Source organism: Lissotriton vulgaris, chromosome 7, assembly GCF_964263255.1.
Source record: "Lissotriton vulgaris chromosome 7, aLisVul1.2, whole genome shotgun sequence".
Lineage (NCBI taxonomy): Eukaryota > Metazoa > Chordata > Amphibia > Caudata > Salamandridae > Lissotriton > Lissotriton vulgaris.
In genome coordinates, this window is record NC_141695.1 from 1,677,259,749 (window position 1) to 1,677,276,016 (window position 16,268).

The 16,268-nt window shown below is 42.9% G+C and overlaps 1 protein-coding gene across 2 annotated transcripts in view; it reads right to left on the reverse strand.

Moving 5' to 3' along the window:
- Positions 1 to 16,268, reverse strand: part of HELZ2 (helicase with zinc finger 2) — a 163,974-nt gene that overhangs the window by 74,355 nt on the left and 73,351 nt on the right. For both annotated transcript variants that reach the window (XM_086932742.1, XM_086932741.1), the window contains exons 10-11: positions 10,241 to 10,326; positions 7,476 to 7,613 (exon numbers count right to left, since the gene is read on the reverse strand). In XM_086932742.1, coding sequence (XP_086788868.1) covers positions 7,476 to 7,613; positions 10,241 to 10,326 — 224 coding nt within the window. The remainder of the gene's footprint in view (positions 1 to 7,475; positions 7,614 to 10,240; positions 10,327 to 16,268) is intronic.

The window sequence follows — 16,268 nt, forward strand, 5'->3', positions numbered from 1 at the left end:
GCTACTGTCCTAAACCAAGCTACAGAGCATTTAATCACCATCCACGACACATTACGTTTTTGAAGCCTATTTATTCCATCCCACTTGGTTAAAATATTTATAATGTCAACAAGAGGCTCTAGAAGCAAAACCGTAAAGAAAAATATGACGACTACAGTCGGTCCCATTGAACAATTTCTCCACAAAGTGAACGAAACAATAGACCAAACAGTATTGATGATCGATCGCCGTGTTTCGTATGAACTAGACCAAGCACGACGTTCATCTATGGGTGTGCTGGCACAGGCCCAAACTCCAAATGCTGCACTTCAAAATAAGTCAACTTCAGAGATAAATGTTGAAATACATGCACTACCAAACACAGTCGACCTTTCAGTAGCCTCACAATTGTCTAATTCACACTCTTCTCAGGACCTTGAACAGACCCCCGATATCTTTGCTACATTGCAGCCAACACAAAATGATTTAACGCAGTCAGATTCTAGAGGCATTAGGGAAGGAGCTATTCCCAAACACCAGACTCAAACAGAATCACGCCCTAAGAGTCCAACATGTACAACCGCCACAAACTCTGATCCTGAACCACCTTCTAGGGATCAAAACCAACAGAACATTCTTAATACAGAATCCTCTAACAACATCACATCCGACGTACTCCTAGTTGAAGATCACCAGAACAGACCTAATTCAAAACAACCTCGACAAGAAATGTTGGCCCAATATTCGATGAGAACCACAAGTAATTCAAAGGTAGAATCCTCCCTATTAAAAGAAATCTCGGAAATAGTAAAACACCAGCTACATCCCATACAAAAAAAAGTCTTGAAATAATAGAAAAGCAAATGGCTATACTAATTGCCACCGCCAAAACAACCACCAACCCAAGGAAAAAAGACTTTTTAGCTTCATTAGGCCCTACCACCAATTCCGGTAAAACTAATGCTACCAACACCCAGAAGCAAGTAGCGAACAATTCGGCTACCACAAATACTACAAATAACAAAAAAACAAATACAAGAGAATCAGAAAAAAAATTAACTAATCAAACTCTACCTCCGAAAACCAAGCCCAATCAGGATAATGTAAAAATCATTACTGGTCCTCAAAACCAACCACCTCCAAACCCCATTCCTGCAAAAACATTACCAGCAACAACCCCTTCTATCCCACCCGCGCTAAATACTCCCCGTCAAGACCCACCACAGAGAACAACCAGTAAACCAGAGCGAACGAATAAAAGATGGCCAAAAGTAGTAAATCTTCCACCGGAAGCACCTTTCGTAGCTATATTAACTGGGGTCCCAGAACTAAGTAAAGACACAGATGAACCTACCTGGTCCCTACTAAATAAAGCACGCTATTGGCTAAACATCAACAGGCCCAATCACCCAAATAACATCACCAGAATTACCACGGTGAGAAGGGTCTCCTGGATAGGCCACCAGCCTAAATCAATCCACGGTGATTGTATAATAGTAAACTTTGAAAACCCACGAGCAGTGGACTACATCTGTTCCTGGGACAGCCCAGAAAATAATGAAGGAATAAACGTTAAACGTTTATCCTTTTTCTACCCTCGACAAACCCATCGTTTCGAGGACCCTAACTGGCCATCAAATTGGTCATGGAGTCAACCCGATCAAGGACCAAGAAACTGGAATCAGGGCGACAGGGGTCAGGGAAACTACCAAAGACACCAATCGCAGGAGGACTGGGGACACGACCACAGAGAACGGTGACTGGAACAATTATGGCAGGAGGACGTACCAACACCAGTACAGAGAACCCTGGACCGGAATCCCAACCTTCAATCACTACAGCTGCCTAGACATGGTCGACTGACCATCATCACAGCCTCACACATCGAGCTTTCTGTTCAATCCTACAGTACAACTACTTTCTTCACCAAACAAACTAAAGAGCAAGATATCCGACAAGGTCCAAAGTCTACTAAAAGATAGAAAACATGACGATACCCGAAAAACCACAACTCAAAATGCAAGCAGTCAGATCAAAGATCGTTCTCACCACTGCAAATTTGTCACCAGACCGCAGTCCATGCTACGTCCTCCCTCAGACAAACTAGACGAGGTAGCTTTGAACATAGACCCTCCAAACCCAATAGTAGAAGCAGAACTACTTGAACTGCCGTCCCAATTTGCTAACACCAGCACAGATGTCGAAAGGAATATGCTATTCTGGAACGTGGCGGGTCTAGCAACTAAGCATCTTGAAAAAACCTTTTTAGATCTGGTTCACACAAACGACTTAATTTGTCTTCAGGAGACATGGGTGAACGATCCAATTCTCTTGGTGGGATTTAGAACATACTTCTCCCATGCAACAAAATCACACTCTGGGAGAAGTAAAGGGGGCCTAATTACATACATTTCCAATCTTTGGGCCTGTCAGGAAACAACACCTATAGCACTTCACCAGAACTATCAGATCATTAACATAAAAGCATCTAACCAAGCCATCTATACAATAATAAACTTTTACAATAACATGAGCCTGACGGAATTAACCAAAGCTCTAAGTGAAATTAGTGATGCAACAAAGGAGTTAAAAATCAAATACGTCAAAGTCACCCACTCATTAATCTGGGGCGGAGACTTCAACCTCCACATATGTAGCAAAAGCAACGCCCCTACATGTGGGATCATAGACGATCAAGATAACCCTATAACTCATTTTTCTCACACAGAGGAAGGAAACAACATACAGGCTATCATGTCCGAGTTAGACATAGGGTTTGCGAATGAGTTAATGACACCAACTATCCAATTCACACCAACGTTCCATGGAAGAGGTGCCCAAACACTAATTGACTACATCCTAGTTTCTATTAACAATGCCACACGCATAAAGCACTTTGAAGTGGACAATAATGCACTCAGTGACCACTATCCACTCAGATTAATCTACCTAGAGCCTGATCATCAAAAAAACCAAGCCAAGGACTATATGGGCCCTTTACATCAAGAAACCCTTACACTAAACAGATTGAACGGCTTCACCCTTAAATGGGGTAACCTAGACCAAGAAACAACCTGCGCAAGAATAATCAAAAAATGCAGGACTCACATTGACAATTGTCTAAACCCTCTGGCAACTGCATCGGAAATTCTGACCGGCTATAATGAAATAGTGAAAACTATCGGCAATGAACTAACTAAATCTAGAAAACAAAACACCCCAAGAAAAGGTTGGTTTAACACCCAGTGCACAAAAGCCTATTCAGCTTTAAAGAAAGCCCTAGCAAAGAAAGATCGAAACAGAGAAGAGATAGATTAAGGAAATCATATACGTTTGCACTCAAGCAAAGGAAAAAGGAGCTACAATGTAACCTCTGGACCCAACTTCTAAATAGCAGCACACAAAAGGACAATGTAGCCTTTTGGAAAATTGTCAAGACCCCATTTTTAACTGGAAATAACGATGGTCCCTCCCTAGATGTTGCAATAAACGCCGAGGACTGGGTGCAGCATTTCTCAGGGGTATTTGGAGTGGACAAACCCGGAGACCTGGCTCCCACACCTCCCCTCCTCCCACCGGTGAATTACCCAATAGAAATTCATTTCACCATTAATGAAACCATGAAAGCTGTAAAGACTGCAAAAAATTGCAAAGCGCCAGGACCAGACTCAGTCCCTATGGACCTCTACAAATCCCTTCCCGATCTCTGGTCCCCTCTTTTAACCAAGGTCCTGAATGCAGCTAAGGAAATCAACCTCCCCAACTCCTGGTCAACATCGATCCTAGTCCCCATATTCAAGAAAGGCAACAGACAGTCCCTCCTGTTACCGTCCCATCTCCCTCCTGGATTCGGTCGGAAAGATGGCAGGGAGGATACTTCTAGACCGTCTCCAGGAGTGGTCCAAAGAACATGGGGTACTATCAGATCTCCAATACGGGTTCCGGGCTGGACTGAGCACCGTGGACCAAGTTTTGAACTTAACACTACTGGCTGGAAAATACACCACAGCAAAAAAAATCAACCTTACACATGGTCTACGTTGACCTTACGGCAGCGTTTGACTGTGTAGAACACAAAAAACTTTGGATAATAATGCTGCAAATGGGGATCGAGCCAGCAATCGTAGACTTCCTACGCGAGTTCTACTCTGGCACAACGGGAAAGGTACGATATGGATTGGAAGGCCAACTTACAGATAGCTTCCCAATACAGAAGGGGGTCAGGCAAGGGTGCGTACTGGCCCCCTTCTTATTTACGCTCTACACAAATGGACTCGAAGCTGCTATGTTACAGGGCGTAAAAGATCTCCCAGAAGCGGGCCGGCGACCGATCCCAGCATTGCTATACGCTGACGATGCGGTGATCCTCGCACGAACCCCGATCCAGCTACAAAAGGCCCTAAATAACTACTGCACATTCATGACAAGTCTCAACTTAAAAGTCAACATAAAAAAAACCTTTGTGATGCACGCCGGTATTAAGGGGAAAAAAGCAAAGTCAATTTTCGTAGACAAACTACCCCTTGAAAGAACTAAAACTTACTCATACCTCGGCATCACCATTGACGAAGAGTTTAACTGGAAAGAAGCAATCACTTCGCGTAAGCTGTCACTCATAAGAACTGTGGGCGCTCTAAAAGCTTTCTCCCTCCGTCTAGGAAAAAGACCTCTGGCTGAGATGATAAAAGTTTACAACGCAAAATGCATCAGCACGGCCATCTTCGGAGCAGGAGTCTGGGGAATAACAAATGTCGAACAAATCCAGAAAGTTGAAAATTCTTTCCTAAAATTCCTACTAGCAGTCCCAAAAACCACAACTACCTTTGGCTGTCACTTAGAACTTGGAGTGGATCATGTTTCAGATCTCATCAAGATTCAGCCCATCATGCTGTGGCGCAGAATATGGGCAACAGACGAATGTCAGCTCACAAGAGCAATCATTGAGGACTGTACGAAACTAGACTGTATGAAAAAGATAAAGTGGCTATGTTATGTAAAATCTTTCCTCGCAGATATTGGTCTCTCGAGGTTCTTCGATGAACCACAGTCAGTAACAGACATAGCAAAGAAAGATCTAAAAAAGCTATGCCTGTCCCATCTAACTCAACTACGATTGATGACCGAAATAGGAAAGACATCAGTCCAACACTGCCTTATGATACAACTGACTCCATCCATCCAACCGTATCTGCAGCACGACCTGACGCAATTTGAAAAACTTCTTCTCACTCGCTTCAGGTTCAATCTTTTTCACATCATGGTTTCATTTCCTTCACAGAACGTTTGGACACATAGCACGATACTGTGCCCCTGTGACTTTATTTCCCCTCAGTCCACAATTCATGTTCTTTTCTTTTGTAAGTTTTATATGCCACTTCGCAAAAAGGTAGATCTTACCAATTTTAAAAGTAATGAAGATCCGTAGATGCCGCCCAGCGTACCTGGCGCTGCAGTTTCTGGAAAATAGCTTAGTATCGAAATCTGTCGCACACTATCTAAAATTGTGTCTCAGGCATCGCATGAACTTATGAAAATCACAGAGCTGCCTTAAATACGGACCTTAGTGAATGTATAGTCCTCTCTGAGAGAGATTAATTTTTAACATACTATGAACTTAACGTTATTAATAGTCTTTTTACTGTGTATATTTGTACTTTTATGGCTTTCATCACGAAAACCGAATAAAGTTCTTTTTGAATTTGAATTTGTCAAGGATCTCTTCAGGACATTCCCACGACAGTGTCCCACAACAAGATGAGCCCCTAAAATAGACTGGTCGCAATAAGGAGGATGCCATTTGAGCCAAAGCTTGGGTCAAGTTTCAAATGTCTCTCACAGAAGATAGTATTACTATTTGTACAGACATCAAGGAGGTAGGTTAGCAAAATTCATCCACTTCAGGTGAAAAGGCTGTTTTTCCAATTCACCAAAGACAAAGTGACATTATACAGGAAACCACATTTCATCTCAAAAGTGGCAAGCACCTTTATCTCAATGAGCCTGCATTCAGACGTATGAGGCTCTACTCAGGCTGAATAGACAGAACAAAAGACTTCACCTAACCCCATAGCTATTTATGGCATCAGACCTTGAAAGGGGTACCATATAGCCAAACAAAGAATCTTGAGATGGATTGCATCGCATTCTTCCATAAGAAAGCAGGGCAAACACTTATAACAGCTACGGAGCATTCTACTACGAGCATGGCAGGTTCAGCAGCCCTTTAAGCAAGGTTCAGGGTAGGACTGGTAACGCAAACCTGTACTGACGAGTGGGTGGGAGGGGGGGCTGTTGGGAAACACTGCTGCTGCTTTTGTTGCAGGGGTCCATTATTTCAGCACTGCACAAACCGCCCCAAGTAACAAAATCGGCACCACCGGTACAAAAAAAGCTCCCACGGTAAACGCCCGGTGCCCACTACGGCAAGTCTTGCCCTATTTGTTGGGCGGTGACATAAGAACCAACATACATTGAATACACACTGCTTGGAGGCAGTAGCAGCTGGAGGCACAGTGGTGGTGCAACAGCTCTCAGATTTCTTTTTCCATAAGGTGACCATCTTCTCTAGCTGCCCGTCAATTAAAATTCTGACGTGGTTTATGAATGGTTACTTACTGCCCCGTTAGATGCGGACTGGCCTGTAGGGCAGCAACAAAGGACCTCCGCTTTTGTCTGTCTTGAGCAAGTTTCTGTTGTGTCCCAACTGTGGCTCAGGGTCTTCACTTCTGTTTCTGCAGTTCACCAGCAGGTGTTTTTTGGCCTGCTTCTCTTCCATTTGCCTCCTGGGGTCCAGTGGAGAGCTGTTCTTGTGATGAGTCTTGTTCTCTTCTGATGGTGTGTCCTATCCATCTCCATGTTTTTCTCATAATAGCGTCCATGCCCTCCTACTTCCATCTGGTGAGCAGTGCCTGGTTGGAGATGGTTTGTGGCCAGAAAATGTGCAAGATTCTTCTTAGGTTACAAATGAGAAAGGCTGACTAGTTTGGTACTGTTTGTTACCCTGATTAAAGTGCAATTCTGTTTAAGAGCCAACATTAGAGAAGAATGCATACCTCTCCTCCCCCCTAACAAAGTCTCACCTCTAGTTGTATCCTCTTTCCACACCTGCGAATTCAAAGTCATACGACTTCTGGGAAGGGTGCAGTTCACTCTCACTTCAGTGGCTTGAGAAGGGATCTTTACCAATGATATGATAATGCCACTAAGGTAACACTGGTGTAAAGCCTGCCATGCACTTTATATTCTCATACTGCAGTCGGTTTTAAAGTACCATGGACAGCAAACTTCGATAATAGGAATGATTCAAGCATATGAATCTATGAAAGATACAAACACTGAAGAAGTACATTTAATGGTAAGTCACTATTTTCCTCGCATACCTTATCTAGGTAAAGCATTTCTGGCAAAAATACCCAAGAAGGCAATATGTACAAAGTACAAATCTGGTGTACTTCCCATACCCTTTGCACATTCTTATCAAGTACAATCATCCTTACCTGGAGGCCCCTGGATGAGTGTGAAAGGGTTTCTCAGAGCTCTTGCAATCGCCATGTTCTGACTTGCATTAAGATGCTGACGATCACCAAATGTATTGAAGGTGGCCCTCTGCAGGATTTTGGAGTTGGTCATTATTCCTGTGAACAGGGTCAAACAGGTGTCACAGTAGCAACACACATTACATTTTGTCAAAACTAATTTGACAGATGATAGGTCTAGCAGAGTAGCCGAAGTCACCCAGAGCACACACCAACATATTAAATAACAGGAAGGCATGCATCAACAAAATGGGGCTGAGAGGTACATAACCTTGAATCTCAACCAGTGCTCATTGAGAAAATAAAAGAAAGAGAACTAGTACTAAAATGAGACCCGAACCTCTGGTAAACGAAACATTTTTCATCATGGATATTGATTTATGCATGTATGATTTGAATAGCACAACCTAGACCCAAAAGAGAATGATTTACCAAGACACAAGTCTCAAACTCACTGTTTCACAGATATCAGGCTACAAATCACTGATGACGTTTAAAGTAATTATCTGTTTTAATTTAACTCCTTCGATGCTCATGACGAGCTCAGCTCGTCATGATGTACACCTCCATACACTCATGACGAGCTGAGCTCGTCATGAACAATGGGAATTATCAAAGATCAGCACAGGAGGAAAATAACACTAGCATTGATGGTGTTAAGCATTCCACCCATAACCAGTTTATTTTCTTAGTGTATCCCCCTAAGAGCTAGGAGTATACCCAGAAGTGGATCCCCTGCTAACTGTGCTACAGGATCAATCTATACCTCATTAATGAGACAAAACTGGGCCCAAACCAGACTTGGTATGCCTGTATTGCCATCCAGAGTGGACCCAGAAGGTCAGTTCAGGTTGGACTCTTCCTATTCAAGCAGGACCAAGGAGGATTTGCTAATGGCTGGTCCCATAGTCTAGAGTAGCATTGTGGGCAGAAAACGATTCAGTGGAATGCGCCCAGAGTAATTACCAGTGTCCGAGATCATTTCAAGCAATCTCCCATCACATTTTTATTTCATCCATTCGTAGTTAAAGGCAAAGGTACAGTTCACAAGAGACTAAAAGAATAGATGGGACTGAGAGAAGTGGACCATTACTGCGATATACTGTAGTATTCTTTAAATAGTTGTGTTTTCCACTCTTTCATACATGTAGTGGAGAAGCGTGGCTCAGTGGTTAGAGGCGGCAGACCCGGAAGCTGAGATCGACCGTGGACCAGGGTTCGATTCCCCGCCTCGGCGGGTCTCGGGCTCAAAATTCCACAGACTCGACAATTCTCGCTCTGGTGCCTACTCAACTCACGGGGTCACACTCTGCGACTCTGGGCAATAGCTTGCTTAATCTCCACTATGGCCCCTCGCGGCGGGATGCCTGGCTTTCACCTTGTGGACACCCTGCCGTGGTTTCTTACAGGGGAATACCAGGACGGGTTCCCTAAGCAAGCGCCGGGACGCTTACGGGCAGCTGTGCGCTTTACAAGTCCAGCACATTTACATTTACATTTACATGTATGAATGTGGTATTGGTTTAGTAAGTACCTAGTCAAAAGGGTAAGCCGTTAGAACGAGGAGTATAGTTGAGCTTCTAACCGCTCTAAACGTACACCAATCCAAATTTGGAGATCCTGTAGGGCACTTCCTGCTGTGGGTTCTCCGGTGTGAGGTATCTGCAATTTTAGCAGTTATGAACCAAGAGGTTTGTTAGACAAAGTGTATTAGGCACCAGCATACTGGAAGCACTTTGGGAGCAGGCATCCTTGACTGGCCTGAGACAGTAACTGAAATGGGAGGAGGTGGGGAGGTTGTGTTTTTATAGGTTGGATATGGAATTTTCTGCAAGGAAGGAGGAAAAAAAAGTTGCCAAATCTCAGACATTAGGTCCCAAAAGGCCAACCAAACTTATTAAAATGGGTCCTCGAGTTGACAGGCAGATGTGCTTGGAGTTTGAGTATTAGTTTTGGAAATTTCCACTGGCTTTAGAATTCAGAGGCTAAATTGCATTTGAATGCAGTGAACCAATGACAGTACTAAATAACCTAACCAATGCCAGTACCAAATAACCTAATAGACCACGGGTTAGTGAGGGCATAACAGCGTTTAGTTGGTGGCAGTATCTGCCTTCCGGGAGGGAAGATCACTTGATCTGTTTTTTGGACTGGACATTTACATAATTCAGAGAAGTTGTTAGGCTGTAGCAATTTTGGGGCTCTAGTCAAATGTCAATCTTATTTGCTTGTTGAGAACCTTTTAAACTTGGCAGACCGAATTGCAGATCCCTTATGTGTGCAAAGACATGAGGGTCATGCTATGCAGACATCCTCAGCCACGTGGCCTGGCCCACCTAGTCTATTCCTAGGGTGGCTCTCTCCAATTTGAAAAAAAGCAGCCTTCTTCACTGTGGGCTATGGCTCAGGTAGGACATTAATATTGCTACATGGAGTTCCTCAGAGAAATTCATTTTACAGTGCTCATACCCCCAAACTATGTTCTGATCTCATCTTGCGGAACATTAGAATCCCAGCAGTGAAAATGGGGAAAACGTTCTGTCCTATAAGGTATTGGTCAAGTACACACTAGCCAAAGTAAGTAACCTCTGGATGTTGCATCTAGGATATCCAGTATGCACTGGTGCCTGTGCCTCCTGGCTTCATAGTTAAATGTTTTTTAAAGTCTTGTTTCTGAAAAAAAGGAACGTAAGCACACCCAACCTTAATTAAAAATGTTACTTTACCTGTCCCCGGAGGATCTGTTCCCACAGCTATACACTTGGCAAGGTCCGAGGCCCGCCTCAGGCGTTCCACAGCAAGCTCCTTGCGGCTGCATGGAAAGAAAAGAGGCATTGAGGAGCACCATCGCATTGAGCCTAAACGGATTGAGCTACAGGACCACTAATTCTTAATTATTTCTCTTTGCTTGGAAATGTGCCCATCACACCTTCAATTACACACCAACATTCAACTTGCACACTACCCCTGAAGTTACCAACATTCGACGGATCAATTGTACGCGTGCAGTGTCTGTCATGCAGGTCTGTCGCCTGGAAAAACAAGGTACTCCCATTTACACAGTTTTAAATGCATCATTGTCCATGTATCAATGCTACTCTGCCATCCCACAAGTGAAACACCCATCAGGGTTATTAAACCAAACCCCCAACGTACAACCAAACTGGAGCCCATTTGCTGATTTTTGGTGTTGGGTACCACCTGCCACAGCACGAGACACCACAGATTACTAGCACTTCACACTTTAAAATGACGACGCTTTAGAATTTCAATAAAGAATAAGCACTCAGAGTGATCTTTTACTTTGTGCTCATTGTATTGTTGTGTTTTAGTTCATTTTGCACATTTGCCATACTTTGGTCCTTCTAATAGGGGGAGGAGGGACCTTTCTTTGCTGGGATTCGGGATCCCTATTGCTTGCGATCTTTGGCAAAACTGCTCTGGTCCGCCCCAGTTGATGTCATTTGTGCAGAGAGAGCTAGAGGCTACACACTCTTTACTTAATGGCTGGACTGCTAGGACCATCATCTGTGGGCAGTTAGAAGTTTAGAGTTCTTCCCATCCATTATAAATCGGCCGCTTATACTAGCGTGGGTGCCGCGCTGGTGTGACTAAGGAGCGCCTAGAGCAAGTCTGACTGCGCCCGAACGTTGCAAGGACCCTTGCATCTTTTGTCATGGAGGTTAGTTATGAATCTAGATTTTGCTACTTAACTGAGGAACTAAAAAAGATCAGGGACTTGACGGGCAACCAAGAGGTCGATGCCATACAGTGCCTTCTTGCATTGTGGGTTTTCTTGCACTGCAAGTTACCTCGTGGAGACGGCAAGCAGGGGTAGGGCACAATTCTACATCTAAGATCACTAGGAGAGAAGAATATTCTTCCTGACCCTAGAGACCCCCCGCCCTTATTCTTCAGTGAATCTGGGACACTTTTGTAACGCCAGGTCTATTACTAAACATGCAACTGAACTCTGGGATCTTTTATCTACTCCTCAACACAGTTTTATCACTGAAACATGGCTCCACCTTTATCCCTTTCCTGTATCCCCACGGCATTTCTTCAAGAATATATGGTTGTTAGATTTGACAGAGAATCCACAGTGGGAGGCAGAATGGCTATCGCCTTTTTGGATTTCCTGAAGGCTGTGATTATTAACACCTTTCTTTCAGAGTGGTGAGAGAAGTGTGTCTTTATGATGTTGACTCCCACCCGCGATTACTGGAAGATTGCGTTAGTTTACCATTCTCCAGGCTTCAAGAAAAACTTCAGCCATATGTTGGTTGGAACGCCTTATGCCTCAAGCGCTCACTTTGGCAAACTTCTTTTGGTGGGCGATTTTAACTAACACAGTAAAGATGCCTCAGATACAGATGTAATTTAACTGTGTACTGATCTCGGAATGTTAGGGTTCCAGCAGAAGATCATTGGCCCCACATATATAGATGTATCTAAAATTGACAGGGTTCACCCAAATTACCCTCCTCTACCTGGGCGAGGTACTACACAAAGGTAAATAGAGAACAATTGGCAAGGAAGAACAAACATATATCAATCCATTTAAACATAGGGAACTGTATATTTCCTTATTAACAGTACAAAGTCCTGTTGTCAATTCTTCTATCCCAATTCAACAAAATCACATACCACAGGCACATTTTTTAATCAAATATTTTAGTTATCATTGTTTGTTTTCGCTGTACTGATTCTACGTCATCAATATTTCATAATTCTTTTTCCATTTGATATCATCTTTTCGGACAAACAAACATGTATACAAAATACAATAAATACACATCACAAACAAAAAAATCTTAAATTCCTTCTACTCCTTAGATAGAAAAAGCAATTGTCGCCTCTTAAATAAAGGAGATCCACTATGAGGTAGTCAAATCTTCACACAGGGAAATTACCTCTCTACAGATCGTAAATCGAAAATGTGCATTCACTCACTACAGAGTCATATCAATTGTGTTCAGACTCCTCTTTGTCAAAAAGACGGTCGACGCGTGCCTGTTTCGGCCTTGCAATCCTTCTTGGCCTCCTCAGGACAAGGGTGAGTAAACTTGTCGGCATCCCACGTGATCAGTACTTGGGAAATGACAAGGATGTAATGAAGTGAGATCCCCGGGTCAGTTTGGACCGTTTTTGTACAGGGCCCTGATCATAGGGCACCTTGATTGGACTCGACAAGTTTAAGAATTCTTTTGTTTGGGACGTGTATTTATTGTATTTTGTATATACGTTTATTTGTCCGAAAAGATTATATCAAATGGAAAAAAGAATTTTGAAATATTGATGACTAAGAATCAGTACAACGAAAACAAATAATGAGATCTAAAATATATTTAAAAATGTGCCTGTGGTATGTGATTTTGTTGAATTACGATAGAAGAATTGAAATATACACTTCCCTATGTTAATATAGATTTATATATATTTGCTGCTCCTTGCCACATATATAGATGGACACACTCTAGATCTACTGTTTAAGAACTCTCAGCAAACTATACTGCTCAGTGTCTAGTCTTGACTGATCACTATTCTATTACCTTTCAACTCCCAAGGTATGCTGGGTACCAAGAGTATAAGAGGGTGGTCAGAAGAACAAAGACACTGGACAAGAGTAACCCTTTCACTTTTAAAACAGCCTTCTTTCTAGGAGAATCAAAGAGGGATGACAAACTCCACCTTAATAGAGTACCGCAACTCCCTCCTACACATCTTTGATGTAGTTGACCCACCCTCTAAAAAGGCTAATTTTGATCGTTGGACAGCACCCTTCAAAAGTTATACATTATTGCAGAACAATTGCTATCCGCAACTATCAGAAAAGAAAATAAAGAATAAAAATTGAATAAAAGAAAGAAAATCCAAGTCACTGCTTTTGTGTGTCTTATCTGAATAGCTGGGAAAACCAATAACTCTGTTCATTTATAGGTTTTTAACAATTGTTCTGCAACAATGTATAACTTTTGAAGGGTGCTGTCCAACTATCAAAATTAGCTTTCCTGGGTGGTAGGCTTCCTATCTCCCTTAAGGCCCGTGTGGGAATCACGTGTCTGGGCATAGCACCTTCTATTCCGACACAATAGATGGTATTTCAATAGTGGTGCAGTTTTTTCCTTAATTCCCAGTTCTCTTGCCTCACCCTCTAAAAAGGCACCTTCCAAGCCCACTAGGCACCACACACTTGGTTTTCGGAGAAGTTAGAAGAGAAAACCACCAATAGAAAACTGTAAAGGAGATAGTGTATGACTAAATCCCCCTGTGATAACATGCATATAAATTAGCCCTTGCAGTTGATCATAGGAAGATTAGAGAAGCACACATCCTGCTAATAGTACGAAGTCTAACAGAGGCTGACAATTATGCCAAATAACTTTAAGGTGCTTAATGATTTCACCGAGCCTTCTTTGGCCAGCATATCAACTACTCCTGCTCCACAAGAATCGTGTGGCTCGCTTGCTGACCACTTCAAGGGGAAACTCATTAAAATATATCAGAATTTTCCCATCTTATTAGTGGAACCTGCCGACTCGTCCAACTATAATTTTCCACCTTCAAATTCCCTGCACTGCTGGAGAAGTTTGCGGTCATCTCCCAAGAGCAAGTGCAGGATATGCTAGACAAAGACAAATTTAGATCCCCTCGGTCCCCCGCCCTTCTCACATTGTAGTAACTTTGTCAGCCTTATTAACGCCTTCCATCACGTTTTCATTCAATTTATCATTGAACTCAGCTAAACTGCTGTTGGTCTGGAAAGCCTATTTTAAATAAGGCCAATGCCGACCCCAACTATCGGGCCATTTCGCGCTTTCCCTTTTGGGGTAAGATTTTGTAGGGACTTTTTAACTAACAACTTTTTCTTATCTGGAGGACCAACACTTTTTGGACCCTACTCAATCTGTCTTTAAAGCTTTCAGCAGTACAGAGGCCTTCTTGGTGGCAGTAGTTGATTCCATCAGACTTTTATTGGATGCTGGCACTCCGGCTATTCTGGTTTTACTAGACTGGTCAGCTGCCTTTGATACGGTCTATTCCACCCTGATTCGAAGACATGATGAGATAGATATTTAGGAAAAGGCCTCGGGCTGGTTCAAAGGCTTTTTGGAAAATAAGACACAGGCGATTTCACTTAACCCTTTAAATCTCGAACCATGCACATGGACAAGGGTGTCCCTCAGGGCTCCTCTCTGAGCCCCACTCTTTAACATCTGAGGCCTCCTTTGCGTAGTGGTTAAATCCTGTGGCTTTGACATTGTAGCTTATGCAGAAAATACCCATTTAATTTTCTCGTTTAGGAAAGATCTGGAGAACGCTAAAATCAGATTTCTTGACTGCATGAGAAATATAGCCACTTGGATGACTCAACTCTGAGACTAAATGGAGACAAGACATAGATTCTGCTATTTGACAAGGTAGAGGCCTCCTGGTCCGAAGACTGGTGGCCTTCTGAACTGGGACCAGCTCCTTTCCCAAGGAGAGGGGTCAAAAACCTTTGTTTTCTGGTCGATGAGACTCAGTCCATAAAAGTACAGGTTAGGACTGTGGCATTTGCTTTAGCACCATGCACATGCTCAAAAAAGTGTTCCAGTGGCTCCCGCCGAGATCTAGGAGAACTTTGATTCAAGCCCTCATTAGGAGTGGTCTGGACTATGGCAATGCATTGTTGGTAGCGGCTATCGAAAGTCTTCTTTCCAAACTATAGGTAGTTCAAAACACTGCAGTGCCTCTGGTTTATAAGCTCCCTCTGGGCTCCCATTTAGCCCCCACCTTAAAAACTCTTCACTGCCAACAGATCAGGAAGCGTTCCCTGCATAGGTTTCTCTGTCTTGTTTACAAATCTTTAGCAGGCAAGGGGCCGACATACCTGCGATCAAAGCTTTGTCAGTATTACCCTAGCAGAAATCTCAGAATGAAGATTCAAGTTCCTGCTGTAACTGTATTCTGATCGATCACTCTCCTACCTTGCCTTCCCCCACTCACCACATTCGTGCTTGTTCCGATTTTGGTACGTTTCAAACCTTTTGAAGATTTGACTCAGTTAATGGGTCAGCCTATCTTGGTTCTGTGGAGCGCATTGATACCTCTTTGGGAGCGAGACGTTTGCGCTATCCTGAGTTCTTATAAGATGTTCTTTTTTTAGGTTTACTAATAAAACAATACAACAGTGTCACTGTCCGTGCATTACATGGTATCCATGACAATTATAGCATCTGACAGTGAGATGGCAATATGCTAACAAACCTATTAAACTGTAAAATGGAACATATACGGTGGAGGGACATAGCAGTAGATAAAGTGGGGGGGAATTGACATGGGGAGTACAGCGAGGGAGGTTCTGAAACAAAGGGTGAAGGGAAGGGAACTAAGTGCTTATAACAGAACATATCTTTTGTATCGCGATGAGGGGACCTGGTGAAATGTTCACCCATTAGAGTATTTTTGGAAAATGTTTTCTTAGTGGACCCCTCCCTCACCGCTCAACACAAGCTGAGGAGTTCAAACATTTTCATTCGATTTAGAGGTGGGCGGGACAAAAGCACTATAGAATCAAGCCTTAAGCCTGAAATCTGTCAATGTGTCTTCTAAACCCAGAAAGGTCATCTCTTTTCTGGAGATTCCAGGATGTGAGTGTGGCCAACAGAAAAAGGGAGAAAATTGCCAAGATGGGATGAAAACCTTCTACCTTTAACAAAAGAAACAAAAAATAATGATCAGTTTGTTAACACAAGCTTGCTCATTTGAACT